The 22791-nt window shown below is 36.8% G+C and overlaps 2 protein-coding genes across 3 annotated transcripts; one reads left to right on the top strand and one right to left on the bottom strand.

Annotated features, from left to right (window-relative positions):
• Positions 1-917: 917 nt before the first annotated feature.
• On the top strand, positions 918-5233 carry h3f3c (H3 histone, family 3C). 2 transcript variants are annotated; one of them, XM_056458137.1, is made up of 4 exons: positions 918-1026; positions 1848-1991; positions 2073-2226; positions 3892-5233. In XM_056458137.1, the coding sequence occupies exons 2-4, from the start codon at positions 1864-1866 to the stop codon at positions 4018-4020; spliced, it is 411 nt and encodes a 136-aa protein (XP_056314112.1). In that variant the 5' UTR covers positions 918-1026; positions 1848-1863; the 3' UTR covers positions 4021-5233. The 2 variants fall into 2 exon arrangements, with proteins under 2 accessions (XP_056314112.1, XP_056314111.1); XM_056458136.1 differs by having other exon boundaries at positions 1848-2226.
• Positions 5234-15281: 10048 nt separating this feature from the next.
• crx (cone-rod homeobox) lies at positions 15282-17310 on the bottom strand. Its single transcript, XM_056456970.1, has 3 exons — positions 17214-17310; positions 16396-16547; positions 15282-15878 (listed from the first exon to the last, which is right to left on the bottom strand). The coding sequence occupies exons 1-3, from the start codon at positions 17308-17310 to the stop codon at positions 15282-15284; spliced, it is 846 nt and encodes a 281-aa protein (XP_056312945.1).
• Positions 17311-22791: the final 5481 nt, after the last annotated feature.

The raw sequence follows: 22791 nt of genomic DNA, 5'->3' as shown, positions 1-22791 counted from the left end.
TCGAGACTCTCTTATCCTTAACTAAAAGCTTTCATTACTCTTGAGACAATCACTCACCACGCTATATTATATTACAGCCCCATAAGATCTTGTAGCCTAACTGTATTTAGTAGCAGAGTGCATTTGTACATATGCAACTATTATGAGGCACATAAAAATAAACCCAGTGGGTTTTAATACGTAGTAAATGGCACATCCTTCCTGAAATGTCACTGAAGCCTTAAAGAAAGCAAGCGTTTGAGACAGGAATGCAGCCTTTGGTTAAGAGCTTATTGGTTGTAGGCTGGCTTTGAATGTCAGTCTGAAAATAGTAAAACTGTTTATGACTGTTCTTGGATTATCTGGTCAGTACTCACATGATACAACAATTCTGCAAATAGTACATAGACTATTGTAAATCGAAGAGATTGAATATGTGATAGTAATAACAATCTGAATGCAATAATATATCTCATTAAAATGTACAAAAATTATATGTACCCAGATGGTTTATGGTTGTGTTTTAAGTTATGTATATCGATGCTGTAGGGGGAAATGGCCAGTGAAGTTACAAATAAAGATTTAGTCTACTATTACTAGCATTAAAACCCTGAAAATGACTAGTGAAGCTACAATTAAAGATTCTACTACTAGTATTAAAATTACAGAATAGCGGTTATTGTTATATAACCAGCAGTGGATGAACCCATTACCCTGTCTCAAAACCCATTGACCTCGAAGAAAAAACAACAAAAGAAAAGGAGTAAAATCCCGTCTGAATCACACCACTTAAATGCTTCATAGTAAATACAACATTTAAATTTGACTAAGATAAAGCGGAAAATCGTAATGGACTTGGCACTGTAAAATTTGATATTTTTGTGTTTACTGTTTTATTGAAGTGCATTCTGGGAGAAAATGATTGACATCGCGGCCATTTTGGCTCTGGCCGCCCTGCTCCCATTGTGTGTGAGATAGTAAATACTGACACTGCCAGACAAGCAGAGCACATATTTCACCGCGCGAATTAAAACACGTTCACCTGAGGTAAGTGCCCAAGTGCATCACTGTCTTCTTTCTGATGTACTTTTCAACCGCTTTGTAAAACTTTCCTGCAGAATGGTGTTTATTTTAAGCGTTAAAACGTTAAAATCTCATCGTCTGAAAATGAAAAGCCGATGGCGAGACGCGAGAGAAAATAGGCTCTCCTTTTCGCGTCGGAGGACACTGAAATCCGTCCCACTTTCGTATGCCTCTGTTTACTTCGGTTAAACGGCGTAAATTCGCAGCGGACATTCGTTCTAAGCGGCTATATAGTTGCCCAAGGATGCCTGCTATCGTATTTCGATGTGTTTTTCGCAGTTTATGCTTTAGATTTTGAAATTTATTTTAAAGTTTGCGTCCTCCCCTGTGCCTCAGTGCACGGACTCTCTCCAGTTGCCGTTCAAATTGCAGCCATAATCTTGCGGTTTAGGGCGGGGCTTAGGCGGGCTGATCTGCCCCCACAACTAGCAGAACGGTCTGGGATTGGTTCATTTATTGTGCTCCTCAAATGCTACTGGCTACTGATTTATTGTTGTTTTTTTGTCGTCTGTGATTGGCTGAAAGGTCGTTTCAGTCTTTCCTGACTGGTTGCATTTATTTATTGCGGTTAATGTGACGTGCAGGGGGAAACGGCTTGAAATAGCATATGGGGCAGGGAGTCAAACACCAAGACAAATGTAAAACTAGAGACGCTATTTTAAGCAGAGGTTTACTCACTTATGTAGCGTGTTTGCGTAACTCTCAACGTTTAATATTAAACTGCTAAATTAAGCTTGTTAACTTGTTAATGTTTCACATTCCTGACTTGTTTTCCTTTTCCTCAGGTGATATTGACTAACAATGGCCCGTACAAAGCAGACTGCTCGTAAGTCCACTGGAGGAAAAGCTCCTCGTAAGCAGCTGGCTACCAAAGCTGCCCGCAAGAGCGCTCCCTCTACTGGAGGAGTCAAGAAACCCCATCGCTACAGGTGTGATTTCAGACTTACAACAGCTAAAAAGGGGTTTGCCACTGCGGTTAAGCATAAAATTAAGCATATTTTTGTTTGCAGGCCTGGAACTGTGGCTTTGCGTGAGATTCGTCGGTATCAGAAGTCCACTGAGCTGCTGATCCGCAAGCTGCCATTCCAGCGTCTGGTTCGAGAGATTGCCCAGGACTTCAAAACTGACCTGCGTTTCCAGAGCGCCGCTATTGGTGCACTGCAGGTGCGTATAGCAGGCACAGTGCTGTCTGGTCCTGCTTCTGGATGGCCAGTGTCCACAAAGATGTGAGGTCCAGCACACTTGCTTGGACATTCTTTATTGCTTAATCCCAAATGGGACACTTTATGTGCACTTGCTATTTTGTACAATGGCAGTCATTTCGGTGTGTCCATTAATTCCACAAGAATGCAGAGTGTTCCTTTCGGAACGGTGCTATTATGTGCCACCTTTGTGGCACAAATAGTTTTACATCACAATAGATTTACATCACATTATATCTGACTCCAAAAAAGACCACAAGGGCTCAGTGTGCCATTTGAGGTAGGGCCTGAAGTGAGATTTCCACCTTATAGACAAAGCATCATTACATCACAAAAGTGCTGACCACTGAGCAGTGTTGTTGTTATTTAATGGCAACTCCACTGTGAAACTTATCCGTATCTTCTCTCTCATCGTTTTTAATGTATGTATCTTCTCATTTTTAATTTAACTTTTCTGGGCAGGTGAGCAACTGACTCAGGCTTTACAACATATTCAAGATGGCTTGAGCTGTCTCATTTAACGTTAAATGTCAAGAAGACAGTTTCTATGTGCTTCTCCATAAGAAATAGACCTGCAAGGGAAACATTTGAGGTGCTGATAAAAAATAAAGTTATTGAAGAAGTGAACGAATTTAAGTATCTTGGGATAACTCTAGACATGAATTTAACATTTAATAGTCATGTTAACAAAATGTGTAAGAAGGTCAAGCCAAGTCTAAACTGTTTTCGTTTTATTAGAAGATTTTGAACATATCAAACTGCACAATTATGCATGCACACGATCATATTCTCTCACATTGCATTACATCATGTTCACAAGCCTCTTTAACCACATTAAAGCCTATTGATTCCATATATAAACAAGCCTATGTGATGGCATCATTATGAGGTTTTATGTAAACATAGCCTTTTTAGTGATGATAGTTTTATTAAATTGAATTATCATATATTGGTTTTTCAATGTTTAAATAATCATGTTCCAATGCTGTTTTCTGATCTAATCAGTAGGCATCAAACCTCTCACAGAGTCACATGAGCAACAGCTAATGGTGACTGTCTTGTACAAAAGTGTAAGACCTCTTTTGGTCAGTCTGTTTTCTCTGTTAAGGGAACCAAATGGTGGAATGATTTACCTGTTAGCCTGAAATTACAAAGTAATATAAATGATTTGGTGCATCTAAAAGTGGTAAAAAACAAAACAGCAGTATTTACAAAAATAATTTACTATTAGTTTGTTTGATCATGCCAACTTTGCTTTTTAACAATTTCATGTAGAGAATTATAATGTTGTGTATGTGTCTATTTTATTTTCATTTTATGTCAAGCCTCCCGTGGACAGGTGTAAGAAAAAGTCTGCTAAAACACTTAAATAAATGCATTTTTCGTCTAGTGTAATTGTGATGTCAATTAAATAATTAAAACAAATCTCGTCACCTGCGATGTACAACAGTAAATTAAGATAAAGTTTGACACCTGGAACACAAACTATGCATGAGATCTGAAGCTCAGACGTAAGTGGATGATCCATTTCTTTCCAGGGTGACTGCCACAATTGATCATGCCTTTTTTTACTTTGTTGACATGTTCAGACCTATCTAACGCACTGCCTTTGCGTGTATTCTTGCAGGAGGCCAGCGAGGCATACCTGGTGGGTCTGTTTGAAGACACTAACCTGTGTGCCATCCATGCCAAGCGTGTCACCATCATGCCCAAAGACATCCAGCTGGCACGCCGCATCCGTGGAGAGCGTGCTTAAACTTTCCCTCTCTTTCTATCGTCCTCTTTATTTCTTTCTGTCTCTCCACTTGTTCTCCTCCTGCTTTTCTTGGTAGAGTTTAGAGTATCAGTGATGGGGAGTAACTTTGTCTCAGTCTGCTAGTGCTGTCTAAAATGACGCGTAGGGTACCTATATGTGCATGTAACAGGTGCTGCTGATCACACACACACATGCATGTGCACAAACTCACAAACAAAGACGCATACTCAAACACGGTCACATATGGAGCCCAAACGAGGTCCACTAATGCCCGGTTCAGGGCCACACATTCAACATGCACGTAATGAGAAGAAGCTTCAACCTGCACTCACACTTACTCCACTGTCCTGAGAGAAAACAGGGTGGTGTCTGGGGTCAGTCTGCTTAAGGGGAGCGGAAACTTCCACAGCAGGGTGCTACTAAAACTGCCTCAGTCCACCTGAAACCTCCTCCAGAACCCCAACCACAGTTTAATCCCGGCCTCTCTGTTCTCCTTAATCCATCCAGTGCTTTTTCAGTTCTCACTTGGCCCTTCATAGTGGAGGTGGGTGTGGGCTCAGGCTTCTTCTCTGTGTGAGTGTCTGTGGGTGATGTGATCAGCAAAGCAGAATCGTATTCAACTGCAAACCAGCATCTATTGGTTAAAAGGTTGTTACTTGTAATATTGATGATTACTATTATTGTTGATATGGTGTCTTTTCTTTTTTGTTTTTTACAATGCATACATAAATTGTTCTTTAGGGGAAAGAAATGATTAATCCGCCGAGAATCAGTTTATTTTCTTTATTCATGTTGTAGTGAAAGCCGATCCTGCTCCTCCTGTTATAACTTCAGGCAGCCACAGGGGGGCGCTCTAAACCAGCCTCTCATTCAACCTCACTGTTCAACTAACATCCAGCTCTCCCTTTCCTCCTTCGTCTTTCTCACTCTTTTTCTCTCGTTTTTTCCACTCTATAAATTCCAATTTTGTCAAATTAAAGATCGGCATTAGAGTCACAGAGTGTAGCAAAAATATTCCTTATGTTTAGATGAACTCTAGTACTGAGTCGTTCACTTTGTTTGGGTAGAACTTTGCTCCTTCCCTTTCTTCGTGATACACAATGTAACCTCATGTTTGTGCTTTTATTTTTCTTATTCGGAAATTGAAATAAGCTGATCTTTGTATTTTCCAAATTTCTCATATTCTGGTGGTAATAAATAGATGTTACACAAACAGTGTCAGTTGAGTTTTATTTACACACACACACACACACACACACACATGATCTGAGCACATGAGATTTAAAGACATATAAATATGTAAACACTGATTGATTAAGTTTTCAAGAAACAGATAATCCCTCATTCAGTAGCTTTCAATTAACAAATGAATTATGATAATTTAAACCTGGTTATTATACTGTGGGATTTCTTGTCGATTTCTCGATGAATGATTTTCCCCAAAATCAAAAGCTTTAAATAGCATAAAAACTGGTCAGTCTGAGCCACAACCTGGTGGTTAACTGAAAATCTGTATTTAGGCTTGTGTTTATGAAGAAACCACTGTGCTAGTCAAATAAAATATTCATGTACTGCATTAACCAATATGTGCACTATAAGAGTAATGTAAATGTGTGCAGTGAATCTAATCCAAAGATTTTTAAAAGCCTGATAAATCTCTGCAGTTTGCACATTCAATATTTGTGCAAATAGCATAAAAATACATTTAATAGTTAATTTGTTAAAAAGTGAGGTATATTATATATACTCAGTTAAGATAGTTGGGTTAAAAATACCCCAACATATAACCCAACTACTGGTTATTAGAGCACCTTCCAAACTATGGGGTATTTTAACCCAATGCATTGGATTATTTTGATTAAATGTTAATTTATCCATTCTGCAATTACTACTGCTACTATTACTAGTAGGCTACTTCTATTTTTTTTATAATTATGGCTGTGTAAATATCAGATAGTTTACAAAAATGTTAAAAATGCTTTATTTCCATTACATTTTAAGTTCCAGACACTTTTGTTAAAATTATGTATACAGTACTATAAAACACTTTACTGTTGTACGGCTGGAGTACTCTAGTATTTACTATACATTACTAAGGTAATTTTTCATCTAATATTTTATGAAAGTATGTTCTATATGACCACAGGACCAGTAGAGGGAGCCGTTTCTTTCCAACGGGATTCAACGACCGCGAGACACAGGTGAGCCACACACACTCTTTCAACAAGACCCACAACCAGTTGACGATTTTACATCACAGTTTGTATGTGTATTTGTTATCGCCTGTCTCAATGGTAACGGTTTAATGAACTTACATTGTTTAAATTCAAAGCTTTTTTTAAGCATTTGTTTACCTTTAGGGGTAACAGGGCGTCCACTAGCGCGGGGTATGTTGTAATTCACATAGGTTAAACATTTCCACTGATGCTAGCTTAACAAATAATACATTAGGCTATGTACTTAGTTGTCCCATAAACACTTTACAAAAATGGCAGAATCTAAATATATTTTTTTAAATATTGTCGAACATTTATCCATAGTGAAAGTAGGCCTATATTTCTGGTAGTCGAATCTGCAGTCCTTTATGTAGCAGTTTAGACTTACTTCATTAACTAGCAGTAGCCTAGACACAATGTTATATTATAGCTGTACAGATATGAAAAACTGTAACACTTCATTACAACACGCCCTTTTGAAACTTTTGCTATTTTGTGACGTGCAATGTTATCTTTTCTGAATGTCTGACGGTGTTTTCCCGAATTGTAAATGACTGCTGTGAGTACGTGCTACGAGGTCCTGGTTTCAATGTTTTCATTGTCTAACTCTACAATTAGTTTACTTTTAATCATTAAAAATATTCTTTATAATATATTTAATTAGAACAGATAATATTTTAAGCTGTCTTAAGGTCATGTTACAAGAATGAGCCTCTCAGATGTTGAGTAGTCACGTTTCACTTCCAGTATATTTGAGGAAATAACGGAAGTATCCACTGTAATTATAAAACAAAGACACGTGTTAAATTAATTTGGAAAAACCCACGTAGATTCACACAAAAAGTAAAAAAAAAAAAAAATTAAAAGAAGAAGAGAAAGTCAATCAAAAGTGTTAAGGTCATGTCTATTTGTAAGCTTTTAAATTCATATATATATATATATATATATATATATATATATATATATATATATATATATATATATATATATATATATATATATATATATAGTAGCGCTTCACTTTTTCCACATTTTTTCACATACAGCCTTATTCCAAAATGGATAAAAATAATTTATTTCCTCAAAATTCTACACACAATACCCCATAATGACAATGTGAAAAAAGATTTTTGGAAATTGTTGCAAATTTATTAAAAGTATTGCTCAGCACTTTGTTGATGCACCTTTGGCGGCATTTACAGCCTCCAGTCTTTTTAAATATGATGCTACAAGCTTGGCACACCTGTCCTTGGGAATTTTTGCCCATTCCTCTTTGCAGTACCTCTCAAGCTCTATCAGGTGGAATGGGAAATGACGGTGCACAGCCATTTTCAGATCTCTCCAGAAATGTTCAATAGGATTTAAGTCTGGGCTCTGGCTGGGCCACTCAATGACATTCCCAGAGTTGTTGTGAAGCCACTCCATTGATATTTTGGCGGTGTGCTTTGGGTCATTGTCCTGCTGGAAGATGAACTGTCGCCCCAGTCTGAGTACATTGCTGCATTCATCTTATCCTTACTAGTCTTCCAGTTCCTGCTGCTGAAAAACATCCCCACAGCATGATGCTGCCACCACCATGCTTTACTGTAGGGATGGTATTAGCCTGGTGATGAGCGGTGCCTGATTTTCTCCAAACGTAACGCCTGGCATTCACTCCAAAGTGTTCAATTTTAGTCTCATCAGACCTGAAAATTTTGTTTCTTATGGTCTGAGAGTCCTTCAGATGCCTTTTGGCAAATTCCAGGCGGGAGTGGCTTCCGTCTGGCCACTCTACGATACAGGCCTGATTGATGGATAGCTGCACAGACGGCTGTCCTTCTGTAAGGTTCTCCTCTCTCCACAGAAGAACGCTAGAGCTCAGACAGAGTGACCATCGGGTTATTGATCACCTCCCTGACTAAGGCCCTTCTCCCCCGATCACTCTAGGAAGAGTCCTGGTGACATGCACTGTCAACCCTGGGACGTTATATAGACAGTTGTATGCCTTTTCAAATCATGTCCAATCAACTGAATTTACCACAGGTGAACTCCAGTTAAGCTGCTGAAATATCTCAAGAATGATCAGTGGAAACAGAATGTACCAGAGCTCAATTTAGAGCTTCACGGCAAAGGCTGTCAATACTTATGTACATGTCATTTTTCAGGTTTTTTATTTTTAATAAATTTACAACAATTTCAAAAAAAAAATTCACATTGTCATTATGGGGTATTGTGTGTAGAATTTTAAGGACATAAATGATCCAATACTTTCCAGATGTACTGTATATATATATATATATATATATATATATATATATATATATATATAATTTGAACGGGGGTAAGGATCACAATACACTCGTTTGATTTGTATTTTTCTTAGTCTTTCTGTCATTCTCAAATCTGTCACACAGGAGAACTTCACCTCTCTTTTGAACCTCTAAAGCCAACACAACTAGAGTACAAAATACTAATAATAATCATCAACATAACTGCTAATTTTATTGATTTCTTTAAGAATTGCTAACTTTTTTTGTAATTCTGTTCACCCAAAAAATGCTAATTTACTCACACACATACCTTTAAACTATTTCTAAAATTAAATTTCTTTTTTCTGTTTAACACAAAGCAAGATATTCTGAAGAATGTTGAAGAAATGCAGTCATTGACATCCATAGCAGGAACAAAAATCATAGAGAAGTCAATGGCTGCTTTTTCCAACTTGCTTTAATGTATACTCTGTGTTCAACTGACAAGTGGAGGATGAGTAAATAATCTATGATACAAAATCAATTTTGGACAAAGTCAGATTTAAAATAAGATAGTTTTTTTGACATAATATATTATTTAATGAGGCATCTCTCCATAATTAAGTAAACCCTGTATAATAGTTTTAATACATATACATACACTATTACAAATGATAGTTTTTTATAGAAAGAAATATAATCAGCTAATAATATATTCAGCTAATAATTCTGTGAACTTATCCCTCTGTATAAACATATGGAAAATAAAACTATAAAGTTTTGTATGCATGTAAGTGTTGCTGAATGGGCTATATGCACACAGACTTTTAATTTCGGCTTTTAATTCCAGCTTTTATGGTGAACTGTCTTTCCATTATAAAATTTCCACGTGTAAGAACTGATTTCTTTCGGTATACGATTTCGATATATATTATTGTATTCAATTCCACTTTCCCCCTCCATGTCTTTAAAATATGAGTTTATTTTACCCCAGTATTTTCAATGGAGTTCTTTACTCACTTGCTGATCCTGACGGCTTCAACCTTTCACCAGAAGTTTAACATTGGCTGAAAAACACTAGCTGTGCATATAGCCCACTGGAGATGGCTCTATGCTGGAGAAAAATATTCAGAGAAAAAAAGAAGAGTTAACATTTGACAAATCTATATGTCAAGAGCAATCCAATGACCCCTCTGAGGTTTAAGTTATATACCCTTTCTAGTTTTGATTGTATGTTTTGTGACTATTTCCTTTATATTGTCTTTTTTGTGTCTACAGTACAAGCCAGTGTTCGTTCTTGTTTTGCGTGTGTGTGTGTGTGTGTGTGTTTGTGTGTGTGTTTGTGTGTGTGTGTGTGTGTGTGTGTGTGTGTGTGTGTGTGTGTGTGTGTGTGTGTGTATATACAGTTAAAGTCAGAATTATTCGCCCCCCTTTGAATTTTTTCTTCTTTTTTAAATATTTCCCAAATAATGTTTAACAGAGCAAAGAAATTTTTACATTATGTCTGATAATATTTTTTCTTCTGGAGAATGTCTTATTTGTTTTATTTCAGCTAATTACCCTAACCTGCCTAGTTAACCTAATTAACCTAGTTAAGTCTTTAAATGTCACTTCAAGCTGTATAGAAGTGTCTTGAAAAATATCTAGTCAAATATTATTTACTGTCATCATGGCAAAGATAAAATAAATCAGTTATTAGAAATGAGTTATTAAAACTATTATGTTTATAAAATGTGTTGACTTCAACTATATATATATTTTTTAATTTATTACCTCTACTATATATATATATATAGTAGAGGTAATAAATTAAAAAATATATATTATATATTACAGGAAACATAATGTACAGCTTGACCAAAGTGCTGTAATCTAAATCTGCAGACAAAAAATGATAAAGTGAGATAAGTAAACGTTAAAGTGTATTTTGGTTGTTTTATTTACATTTAGAAATTAAAATAATAATAATAATTTATAGGAAAAAGATCTAAAAATTGCGTTTGTAGTGTATTTTCTTAAAGTTGGAGCTTGACTTTAATCTGAAACATGTGCACAGTTGTATAGCTTCAGGTCTAGATGAGTATGTAACATGGTAAGAGGGTATATTTTTCCAGTTAAGCATATGTGTTCACAGGCTGGTTTGTAGGTTATGTGTAAGTGTGTGTATTTGTATGTGGGTTGTGTGTGGTTTGTTAGAATTGAAGGCTCAGCAGCTTCTCCTTTTGTCTTCTTGCATGAACTACAGACAATCTGTCACATACAGAGAGAGAGAGAGAGAGAGAGAGAGAGAGAGAGAGAGAGAGAGAGAGAGAGAGATTAATATCTGGAGAAACAGGGAGGGGGAGAGGAAACTAGAGTTGACTAAAAGAAGATAGATAGATAGATAGATAGATAGATAGATAGATAGATAGATAGATAGATAGATAGATAGATAGATAGATAGATAGATAGATAGATAGATAGATAGATAGATAGATAGATAGATAGATAGATAGATAAGTGAAGAAAGGGAATAATCTCTCTTGTCGTTTTCTGGGGTTGGGGTCTTTTACTTTTAGTGTCGTTCTCTTTTAATTACTATTAAGAGAAGTTTCAGACAGAGAAATGTTTATACTCATCAGGTTAAACTTTTCGAAATTAAAAATGTTCATTGTGACCCATACATAATTATTTGTGTGCATGTGTACACACACACTTGTACACACACTCACACACACACACACACACGGTCCTGGTAATGAGTGCTTGTGGTTTTATTCAGGTCAGTGTGGGATTATGAAGCACTCAGGAGTGGTGGGGGGGTGGATGGAGAGAGAGAGGGCATGAAAGATGGCACAGAGGAGAGCGAGATAGAGAGAAATTTCAGTATGTTTAGAGTGACAGAATTCATTTTTTACTGTCTACATAAAGCAAGTCTTATGAGAGAAATACATAAAGAAACAAGAGAAAGTGAACTGTTAAACTAATGTAGAATAAGAAGTAATTAGAGTACAAATTAAGTACAGAGAGTAACCCCCTGTAGAAAGAACATTGCTTTTTAATTTGGTTATACTCCAAGTCATTTTATTATCACCAATACAAGTTGTGTATTCATGTATACAGTGCTCTACAAGTGCATATATACACTGAGCAGTGGAATAAAAACTATTTTCACTAAGAGATTACAAGTACATTTCCCAGTTATGGATCTTTGCACTCTGTAGAATTATTTGTCATTTGTAAAAACAAATTTTTAAATAACTGTAAAAAAAAAAATGTTTGGAGCGTTTCACAAAAACAAACAAACAAACAAAAAATAATAATAGAATTATACATATATATATATATATATAATATATATATATATATATATATATATATATATATATATATATATATATATATATATATATATACACACACTCACTCTAAAACATGTTAGGAATTTATTTTTACACCATTTTATTGTTTGTACACCAATCACAGAAGTAGAACTATAGTATTATCTAATGTACTTTTAATAATGGATATTATATTATATTATATAAAAAACATGCAAAAATGTATTGTAAATAATTAAAACAAAAAATAAAGATTAAAATTACAATGAATTAATATTATGACGCTGCACAGTGATTCCTGATTTACATGCACCTTTTTTTAATACAGAAGATATTTTTCTGCTACACAAACTATAGTTAAGCCAGGGAAGTCCAAACTTGGTCCTGGAGGGCCGGTGTCCTGCAAAGTTTAATTCCAACCCGATCAGACACACCTGAACTAACTAACCAAGCTCTTACTAGGCTTTCTAGAAACATTCTGGCAGGTGTGTTGAAGCAAGATGGAGCTAAAATCTGCAGAACACTAGGCCTTCAGGACGGAGTTTGAACATCCCTAAGTTAAACTAACATTTTAGTTGGTATTTTCATTACTCAGAAAAAAAGCTATACATCAAATTTAAGAACATTTTTGTATTTGTTCCCTAATTAAATTAGATAATTAAGATAATCAAGTGCTCCCTAATTAAGAGCACTTTAAACCAAATACCAAACCAATTGGCATTTAAAAATAGACTTTTATTACTCACTTTCCATTTTGTTTTAAAACACCTAGGGTATTTTTCTACACTAATAATACAATTCATTTATTTATGAATGATAATGGCGCAAATTATCATTTAAAGTGGTTCACTTTAGTCAATATTTAAGTTGTAAAATATATTTACGTAAAGGTGGACACAATTTCCTATCAAGTTTGTTTTGTATAGATCACAAATTTTCCATGGTTGGTGGCGTACGCTCATTTTTGTGTGTGTACCACATTTATAAATGTAACTGTATAAAGTTCACGCTTTATTTCAGAAATGTGACAACCAGTAAATGTTAAAATTCTGGAAATTAAAAAAAAAAAACATTATTAAGAAACAGAATTAAATATTGTTTAAGACAAAAGAACGCAAAGCCATTATTAGATGTCCAAAGAAACCTCAGAGAATCCCTGTAGTCATAATGCTGATTCTAATGTTTAATCCAATTAGAGAAAATGGTAGTGAAGGCCAATTGAACAATTGACTGATGGACACTAGAGTTGACTAAAAGACAGATAGATAGATAGATAGATAGATAGATAGATAGATAGATAGATAGATAGATAGATAGATAGATAGATAGATAGATAGATAGATAGATAGATAGATCTGAAGTCAACAGGAGGAGGTGTGGAGGAGGGAAAGAGTGAGGGAGGCTCGGTAATCCTGTTTAATTGCTTTAGGGTAGTGTTCTGTCGGCAGTAAGGAGATTGAGGTGCTCTCTGGGTCATTGGCTAAAATAACCCCACACACCCGGCTCTATGGGCGGAGCAATCCACACCACACCATCACAGCAACACGATTACCAGACAACAGCATCGCAACAACCTTCTGGACCCCCAGATGCCTCCCGTGAGCAGCCACCTGTGTGTTCGACCTCAGCGGGTCACTGCGACAGAAGAGGATGCTGGAAGAATGGCAGTCTTTACACTGCATGCTTCAAGAGCCCAAGTGGGTCTGAAAAAATCTGCTGTCAGATCATTCGGTTAAATCAGTTCAAAGTTTATTACAAATTGAAATGGCAGTTGTCTTGGTGAGAACTCAAAGTTCCCCGTTAGAGCCATAAATGCATGTATTCTGATATTACGAGGGTTTTTTTATTTGTTTCAGTCTTTAGATGGTTTCACTTTAAGGAATAGTTTACCCAAAACTGAAACCTGGAGTGCCAGTGTCCTGGAGAGTTTAGCTTCAACCCTAATCAAACAGACCTGAACCGGCTAATCAAGCTCTTACTAGATATAATAAAAACTTCCTGGCAGGTGTGTTGAAGCAAGTTGGAGCTAAACTCAGCTGGACACCGGCCCTCCTGGACCGAGTTTGGACACCCCTGACTAATAGTATTTGCTTTTCTTACTATGGAAGTCAATTCAGCTTTCTTCAAAATATCTATTATTGTGTTCAACAGAATAAAAAAAACTCATAAAGATTTGAAAACACCCGAGGTAGAGTACATTTTAGGTGAACATCCCTTTAAAACTAAAAATATAGGAAAGTAAACAGTAGTAAAGTAACCTTGGTAATTGTTACCATGCTTGCTCTTTGAGGAACAAATACAGACTATTTATGTTTTAACCCTTTTCAAGGGATTTTCTCAAGCCATTCATTCGCTATGCGGTTTCCAGCCATGTTTTTATTAATTACATTGATACTTTATCTTGCATAATCAACGAGAACCAGAGTCAGACAACTCTTGTTGGACAGATGTTTTTAAAAAAGCCACAATTAATGGAATAGTAATACTAATTAAAAATGAAAACCTTCAGCTCCCCTCTGTACGTGTTCAGTCAAAGCAACATAATGACAATTGTAAACACCAACATTTTTCAACACAAGGTCACCCAAATAGAAAACATATGTCCACAGCATGCATACGATGCCATTAAATGAAGTTTAATTAGTAACAATTAACTCAAACTAACAGAAAACAACAATATTTGTTATAAGTTAACATAATTTAACAATACGTAAATAACAGCAAGCTAAAAGCACAACACAAGAACTCCTAATGCCTCCCAGTACAGACAAACCAAACCAAACTCATGAAAAAAGTAGAAAGAACAACTTTGTCCAACATTGAGCTAACTGTATCTGCAGAAAAAAACAAACACGAGAGATTCCCCTCCGGTTATGTGCATGTCTTTGTTTCAGTGTGTACTGGTTTTTGTGGTTTACAAGGACAGGCATGTGTATAACAACATGGGTATGACTTAGGAATTACAACATTGCGGTGGTTTATGAGGACATTCCTTATGTCCTTGTAATTCAAAATGCTTAAATCATACTTTTGACATTCAAAACGTGCCACAGGTTTCCTGTGAGGGTCGGATTTAAGGGTAGGGTCTTATAAAAATGGTTTTAACTGTACAAAATACATTATGCCTATGGCACGTCCTTATAAACCATTAAAACCAAAGTGTGTTTGTGTGTATGCTTTGTGAAAGTTAATGGTGTGTGCATGTGTGAGGTAAATGGTTAATAATGATGACTGATCAGTAGACTTGAGGGGTCCCTTCAATCTCAGCCAATCACAGAGCAGATCTGGATTACAGAGGAACAGTCTTCACCTGTTCCACAATGGGTGCCCCTATTTTCACCTCTGAGATCACATGAATCACGCTGATTCAGTCCTGTTCATCATCACAATGTCTCCGGCAATAGTTCTGTTTCATTTTCCTCTTGACGCATCTCTCCTTCCCTCTTGCTCTTCTCTCTCTCTCTCTCTCTCTCTCTCTCTCTCTCTCACTTTCTCTTCTACAGCACCTGGAATTTGTGGTCGAGGCAGTCCACGGTGCTGAAGTTGAGCTTCCAGGCCTGCTGGTCCTTGTAGTCAAGGCAATCTACCGAACTGAAGCCCAACGACGCGGTGCTGTATCCCTGGGAGGAGAGAGAGGGCGACTGGCTGAGCGAGCCACCCATGGAGGGCACGGTGAGGGGGAGAGGGGCGCCCCCACTTGCTGACAGCTGGGTGGTCATGGGAGAGAGGTACGGGCTGCAATCCAATCCGCTGAAGTAAGGAGAGGAGCCATAGCCCTGGCTGTAGGTGGAGGGCTGACCGTAGCTCATGGGATATGGAGCGGGACGCTGCACACAGGGGGTGCCCGAACCACACAGTGGATCAGGAAGGGGGGAGAGAGAAGTGGGACTCCACACAGAAACTGGTGCTGTGCCTGCGCTAACGCTAGGGGGCACGGTCGGGGTCGGAGCAGCCACCACCGAGGAGCTAGTGCCAGGGTCTGAGGTCAGATCAGGGGGTGGGGAGGACTTCTTTTTGGGGGGACGGGGCTTGGGCTGACCGCTGGTTTGCTGCTGTTGCTGGCGACATTTAGCACGACGGTTCTTAAACCACACCTGAAGAAACAAGAGTGGAGTTAATGATGTACTCTGAGAAATGCTGGATTGTTTTAATTTGGACAGAAATTTGGGTAAAATTTTTGGTAAAATATGGACAAACAAAGTTTTTGGGTTAAAAATGAATTTCAAAATTTAACTCAGGAAAAAAAATTCAAATTTAACCAAACGGCTCATTTCATTATAGATCAAGGAATAATTTTTCCTTTTGTATATACTATACAAACTACCATCTCATGCCTAATCTGTGGTGATCTGAAGCAATAACAGGCCTCACACACTAATCATCAATGTTTTGTCATTTTCAGTAAATGCAATTTAACAAATTAGATCAGATTCACACTTTATTTACAAATACTTAGTTGCATGGGTATAAAGTTAACCTTATTTGAATCACAGGAACCAAGTGTTTGGTAAGTAAATTAAATGCATTACTTTATGGACATCATTGGTTTCTGCTAGAGACACTAGAGCAGGTGTGTTTAGAAGGATGTGTGCGAGGTATCAGAGGACTCACCTGAACTCTGGACTCGGGAAGGTTGATTTTCAGAGCTACCTCTTCTCTCATGAATATGTCTGGATAGCGTGTTTTGGTGAACAAAGCTTCCAGAATGTCCAGCTGAGTGCGAGTGAAGGTGGTGCGCTCTCGACGCTGCTTCCTCGGAGTGGCTATACATACAAATATGAAAAATCACTCGGTTTGAAACAACTTCGGGAGGTTTCCCACTTGTCATCATGTAGAGTGCAGCATCAGTTTTGAGCATTTTAACAAGAGCTTGTTAAAGTCGTTAAAATGATAGATAGATAGATAGATAGATAGATAGATAGATAGATAGATAGATAGATAGATAGATAGATATATAGATAGATAGATAGATAGATAGATAGATAGATAGATAGATAGATAGATAGATAGATATATAGATAGATAGATAGATAGATAGATAGATAGATAGATAGATCTGAAGTCAACAGGAGGAGGTGTGGAGGAGGGAAATAGTGAGGGAGGCTCGGTAATTTAGAAAATTTCTCAAACCGAATATTTCCAAACTTAATGCTCGTGCTTACTTAATTTATTTCTGTTTGAACGTGGGCAGTACGTTTTGTTTTTACGTGAGCAAGCGCAGTTACTGTGGTCAAGCTATCGCTTAATAAATTTCCGTTTCTTAAATTGTAGATTGGAAATGCGGATAGGCTATCGTATCAAATAAAAGAGGAAAACGAGGCTATACTTGAGTTGTGCTTTCCCCCCTCTTTTTTTCAGTTCATTGGACACAAGAAATGAATAAAACGTCTAACACAAACATCATTAATGATTAATGAGAATAAACTGACCTGGGTAGCCGACGGCGGTGTGGAGCAGGTCCATTCCTGAGGCGGACAGTGTTAACCCGTTCACAGCATAATGGGGCTGCTTTATGTAGGACATCATTCTTGGGACGGCCGCGTCTCTTGCACACTCTCTCTATTGCTCTCTCTCTCCCTCCCTCTCTCACCCCTCTCTCACTCTCTTTTTTTTCTCTGCGACGTTGTTTTACGGGTCGGGGGTCGCGTGTCTGTGCTCGCGCCTGGCGCGTGTCTGTGCTCCTCAAACACCTGTAGATGCTCGCGCGCGCGCTCGTCAGTGTCTTCAACAAGCTTACACTCTTGCCCAAGTCCAGCTACAAATCTACCATTAATATCGCTCTAAATATCAAAGATAATAGTACCCTTAATGTGAGTTGAAGAATAATAATGTCTATATGCACAAAGTTGCTGCCTCTTGTTCAGAGATTTTGGCGTTGGTTAAGGCGCGTGTCCCTTGGGTAAGACCGGCAGAGCGGGACACTATGAGCAATAAGAGACCGAGCAGCTAATCAAGGGACATCTCTCTCTCTTCTCTCTCTCTCTCTCTCCTCTCTCTCTCTCTCCTCATCTCTCCTCCTCTCTCTCTCTCTCTCTCTCTCTCCTCTCTCTCTGTCTCTCTCTCTCCTCTCTCTCTCTCTCTCTCTCCGCTCCTCTCTCTCTCCTCTCTCTCTCCTCTCTCTCTCTCTCTCTCTCTCTCTCTCCTCCTCTCCTCTCCTCTCTCTCTCGTCTCTCTCTTTGACGTGTAGCTTAACACGTGGGATGCTATCTCAAGAAATAACCACGTATTTTTTTGTTTGCATAATATATATATATATATATATAACACAAATAAATGAGATAAGATTACTAGAACAATTGTTGGTTATGAGATGGATTATTAACCTGTTTTTAACTAGACTTTATATTTTGTTTAAAGAGCCTATAGCCTAACACTGTACGTTCGTATTTTGGAACCAATCGAAGTATATAGACCTAAATAATGTGATAACGAAAATAACAATAATTTCGCGAATCCATTGATTAATGGCTGAAAGTTACATAAACTGCCACTGAAAAGATCCCTCAAAATACTACAGATATATTTAAATTAAAGAGGCAAATTCCCCTGTTGTGATTTCCAGTAGGCTATTTTCGTAGCTGTGCATTTATCTGTTTTATTAACCGATTATTATTAAATTGATTCAGTCGTAGCCTTTCACATAAACAGCTAAGGTGCGCTGTGAGCTGGACTGTTAAAAAAATGTGCCACCACGAAGGCATAAAATGCTTATGAAATCAACACTCTTAAAAATACAGATTTATACAGCGATACTTTATGATTTTTTGTTGTCGTTTCCCTAAAGAATCTTAAAGCAAGATGGTCTTTTAAAAACCAGTTGGCCTATAGGTGTGAAGAACAATTCAATGATGTAAAGAGCCTTTTGCTCAATGGAAAGACTCCATTTATTTCATTTATTTAAATAAAATCTTCTTGTTCATTTTCATAAACTTCGTAATAAAAAAACATTTTACAACATTTTCACTTTTAAATTAACTTAATGTTGTTTTTTTCGTTTATTGGCTGTGCAGTTTATCCGTATTTATAAGTATAAATCCCAAAATGGTTTACAATACGCATAAAGTGACTTCGATAAAGGTCTGAATATGCTTTCGTTAATTGAATGTTTTCCCCCAATGCAAGAAGCAAAATCAATTTTTCGTAAAGATGTATTTTGTTTGGTGCTCTGCACTTTTAATATTTTGGTAATATAATTTATTTACAGCCATCATTTAGTTTTAGGTGAATTTAATTGATTGCCTGTTTAAATGTTTTATTTCATACCGAAATATGTTAAATCTTTTTACTCTATACTATTTTTACCTAGGATTGAATCTCTCTCACACACAGTGCTGAATTATCATAATATGCTTTGTGAAAAGTCTCTTAACCCTGGATAAGCGAGGAAAGAGAGATTTATCATCAGTCCATATGAGGAGAGTACCAGTCACAATGTGTAAACAGAACATGGCGAAGAAGAAAAGAAACAAAACTACAGGACTCATAGTGGGAAAAAGACGAGACGAAAATGTGGATATATGGTCAAGATGTCTTCAGCTTGTTTTCTTCATCGACCATAAAAGAAGAACATCTTGGCCAGATAAACGGGGAAAAAAGAAAAGCGCAAGTATGTTGACGGAGGAGAGGATCTTGACCACGTTTGCTGAAATGTAGCTGTCTGAAATTGTGATATAATGTAATCCGCAAAAAGAGAACTTGGTAGGCTATGTTATATTTGAAAGTATTGTTTGTTGGAGTGTAAACAAGTTAAGGACGGAGCAAGGGAGAGGGAGAGAGAAAGGCGTCAACTGGCACTCAAGATGAAATGAATGTGATAGGTTGGCTTAAAACAGACAGGGTGCAGACAGGGTTATTTGGCTGTGACTGAGGTAAATGTCATCCCTCCTTACTGAACAAACTCCACAGGCAAAGGACAAAGGGCAACAAAACGTATTTAGTTTCCCCTAAATACTACTGTGTGTTGTCTTAAAATAACACAAATACTTGATTTATATATATTTAGATATATGTAGAAACTAAAACTGTGTTGCTTTGTCAACATTGTGAAAACAAGAATGAGACACTGACCACTTCATCGCAAAATAAGAACAATAATGTCACTTGCTGTTGCTTTGAATTCAATCAGTTTGCTTTACCAGATCACAAATAAATATTTGGGGGAAGGGGTGGGTCATTTGAAAAACAATTAGTAATGCAAATATAGCCACAGACAAATCTTGAGATGCTGATTGTTTTCTTGTATTGAATTGAGAGTTTTTTACATTCCTAAAAATGGGGCGACACGGTGGTGCAGTGGTTAGCACCGTCGCCTCTCAACAGGAAGGTTGCTGGTTGAGCCTCGGCTGGACCAGTGCTCATTTCTGTGTGGAGTTTGCATGCTCTCCCCGTGTTTGCGTGGTTTCCGTGTTTCCCCCACAGTCCAAACACATGCGCTATAGGTGATTTGAAGGAACTAAATTGGCCATAAAACATTTAACTAAATTCCGCTGCGTAAAACATGTGCGGTTGTTGTCGGTTCATTCCGCTGTGGCGACCCCTGATGAATAAAGGGACTAAGCAGAAAAGGAAATGAATGAATGGACTCTTAAAAGTGTACGGTTCGTTTTTCTTCCAGGAAATCGTTTCATAGTTTGGAAGTACAAACACAATTAGTATGGGAATTTTTTTCATTATAAGCTTGTTGAGCCCTGCAATTATGAAATTAAAATAACATCTTAATGAGTGGGTCTGAAATCTAGTTTCTAGTTTCAAATCTTTTTTTTTCATAAAAATTAATAAACTATACTTCTTGTATAAGAAGATATGCATAATCATAAATTATACTATTTTATATTATACTATAATCTAAATTATACTATTATGCAAGGCGAGGCAAGTTTATTTAAATGGCGCATTTCATACACAGTGGCAATTCAAAGTGCTTTACATAAACAGGAATAAAAGAGACAAGTATAAGAAAGTAACAGCAAATAATAAAAGTGATTAAAAACAGATTAAAATGTGTTAAAACAGGTTATAAAAGAATGAAAAAAAATAAATAAAAAAATAAAAGACAATAGTTCGATCTACTTGAACTAAAAATTCTAGTTAAACTGACATTGTCTATAAAAACATTAGCCAAATATGTTTTAATGATGATTTAAGCAAGAAGAGAGTGGAATGACACTATTTATACAAAATACAAATTCGCTATTGATATATTAATACAATTTTAAAGCTGGTTTTATTAACATTATATTTAAATCATTAATTTGTACCACTCATTATCTTACACACGAACCCAGAATTAACAACAATAGGCCAGACAAATATCAACATGTTTAATAATGTTTATCTGTTCATTTATGTGACAAACTAATACAAAAGCTACTGAAGCGTTTTAATGCTTTGCTCAGATTATCAAAACATTAGATGATGCCAGTTTTTTGTTTTGTTTTTTGTTTTACCAGTTGTTGTTATTGTTTTTATGTAAATGCAGTAAATTGATGTTGTTGTGTGTCACTATAGGATGTTTGTATGTTTATGTGTTCAGGATGGGGCTTGTGTGCTTGCAGAAGCTGAAGTTTTATGGCGGGTGGTGCAGCGGGGGGTGGGGGAAACCAGTCCGTCCATCTGGCAACAACCAGCTACGCAGGCACAAGAGCAATTATGGAAGTGGACTAAACTGTAATCCGCGGGAGCGCGCGCGCACACACACACATACACACCAGAACACATTAGCACAGAAATACACAGCCGACACAGTGACACTGTCCAAAACATTTAATCTGAGCGCAGAGTTAGATAGATGAAACAAACAAAATGTTCCTGGGCAAATAAAGTTAACGGAAAGAAAAATGTGAAGATTGATTGGGGTGAGGGCGAGTGAGGTAACAGATAGACAGAGAAAAAGAAAGAGAGAGAGGAAAGGAGGGAGGGAGGGAGAGAGGGGTAGTGGGCCGCATCATTGCAGGCACACTGCATCAGTTAATCCAGATTAGGCAGTCTAAAAAGGAGCGGCTTAATCTGCAGGCCAGCCAGTAATACACAGACCGCTGTCAGCACCAATCACTCACACAATTCTAATCCCTGAAGAAACGCACACGCCGGACACACGCACACACACGCGCGCACACTCTCTCAACAATGCGAGTTAAAGATGCATATGTTAAAAGATAAATAAATTCTGCTTAGTCAATCAACAAATTCAACAATAACTTTAAACTCGGGCCCTTTTTCTGAGCTATTTAATACATCACACATGATTTTAGTCAATTTATGACAGATATTTAATGGTGAAAACGTTTATAAGGCAATATCTTAATGTTTTTCTACAAGAAGCCGTGATGAGGCAGTTTTTTGCTGATAAAGACATTTTGTGCCATTTGGGACAGACTTTAAATCACAGATTATAAGGGTTTTAATGTCAGTGGGGCTGTATGCTGAAAAGGGGCCCAATAACCGATTGACAAATTGTCCGGCCCTCTAGTGGAGATTCTGTCCATTTTATCTCATTGCAATTCCGTTTACGACACACATAAATGATAAAGGCCATTAAAGATTAAATATGTTTTCAGGTTTTGAAAAGATTCAAACTTAATATTTCATATATGTGTGAATTTTGTGGTCAAGAAAAAGAACCAATTTTGCATCTTTTTTTTTTTTCATTGTATTTACTCAAGAATATTTTGGACAGATATGGAATTGTTTATTAACAAAAAACGGAGTATAAGATAGAAATGTGTTTATTTGATGTACTGTTTTATTCTGATAATGAGAACTTGAACTGTAAAGGACCACATATTTTTAATTTGTTTATCTTAGGAAAATATATAAGAAAAGGTGAGCTCAATGTAAACCAAACTTTTCCCATTTTGCGAATGACTTCAAATTATATGTAAATCTTTTAGAACAATCACAAAACACAAAGAAGCACCGAAAACATGTAATGCTCTGAAAACATTTAATTTCATGTAAATATTTATCTTTCAGAAAACTATGTGAAATTTATTATTTTGTTCTTGTGGC

Source organism: Danio aesculapii, chromosome 5 (genome assembly GCF_903798145.1).
Source record: "Danio aesculapii chromosome 5, fDanAes4.1, whole genome shotgun sequence".
NCBI classification, from domain to species: Eukaryota; Metazoa; Chordata; class Actinopteri; order Cypriniformes; family Danionidae; genus Danio; species Danio aesculapii.
The sequence above is the reverse complement of the archived record's forward strand: the minus strand, read 5'-3'. Positions and strand labels throughout refer to the sequence as shown.

Excerpts from the sequence above, each read along its gene's own strand:
- h3f3c (XM_056458136.1), top strand. The coding sequence starts at position 1,864 with ATGGCCCGTACAAAGCAGACTGCTCGTAAGTCCACTGGAGGAAAAGCT. Across the intron at positions 2,227-3,891 it reads CCGCTATTGGTGCACTGCAG|GAGGCCAGCGAGGCATACCT; the intron begins GTGCGTATAGCA and ends GTATTCTTGCAG.
- crx (XM_056456970.1), bottom strand. The coding sequence starts at position 17,310 with ATGATGTCCTACATAAAGCAGCCCCATTATGCTGTGAACGGGTTAACA. Across the intron at positions 16,548-17,213 it reads CACCGCCGTCGGCTACCCAG|CCACTCCGAGGAAGCAGCGT; the intron begins GTCAGTTTATTC and ends TTGTATGTATAG. Across the intron at positions 15,879-16,395 it reads TTCCCGAGTCCAGAGTTCAG|GTGTGGTTTAAGAACCGTCG; the intron begins GTGAGTCCTCTG and ends TTGTTTCTTCAG.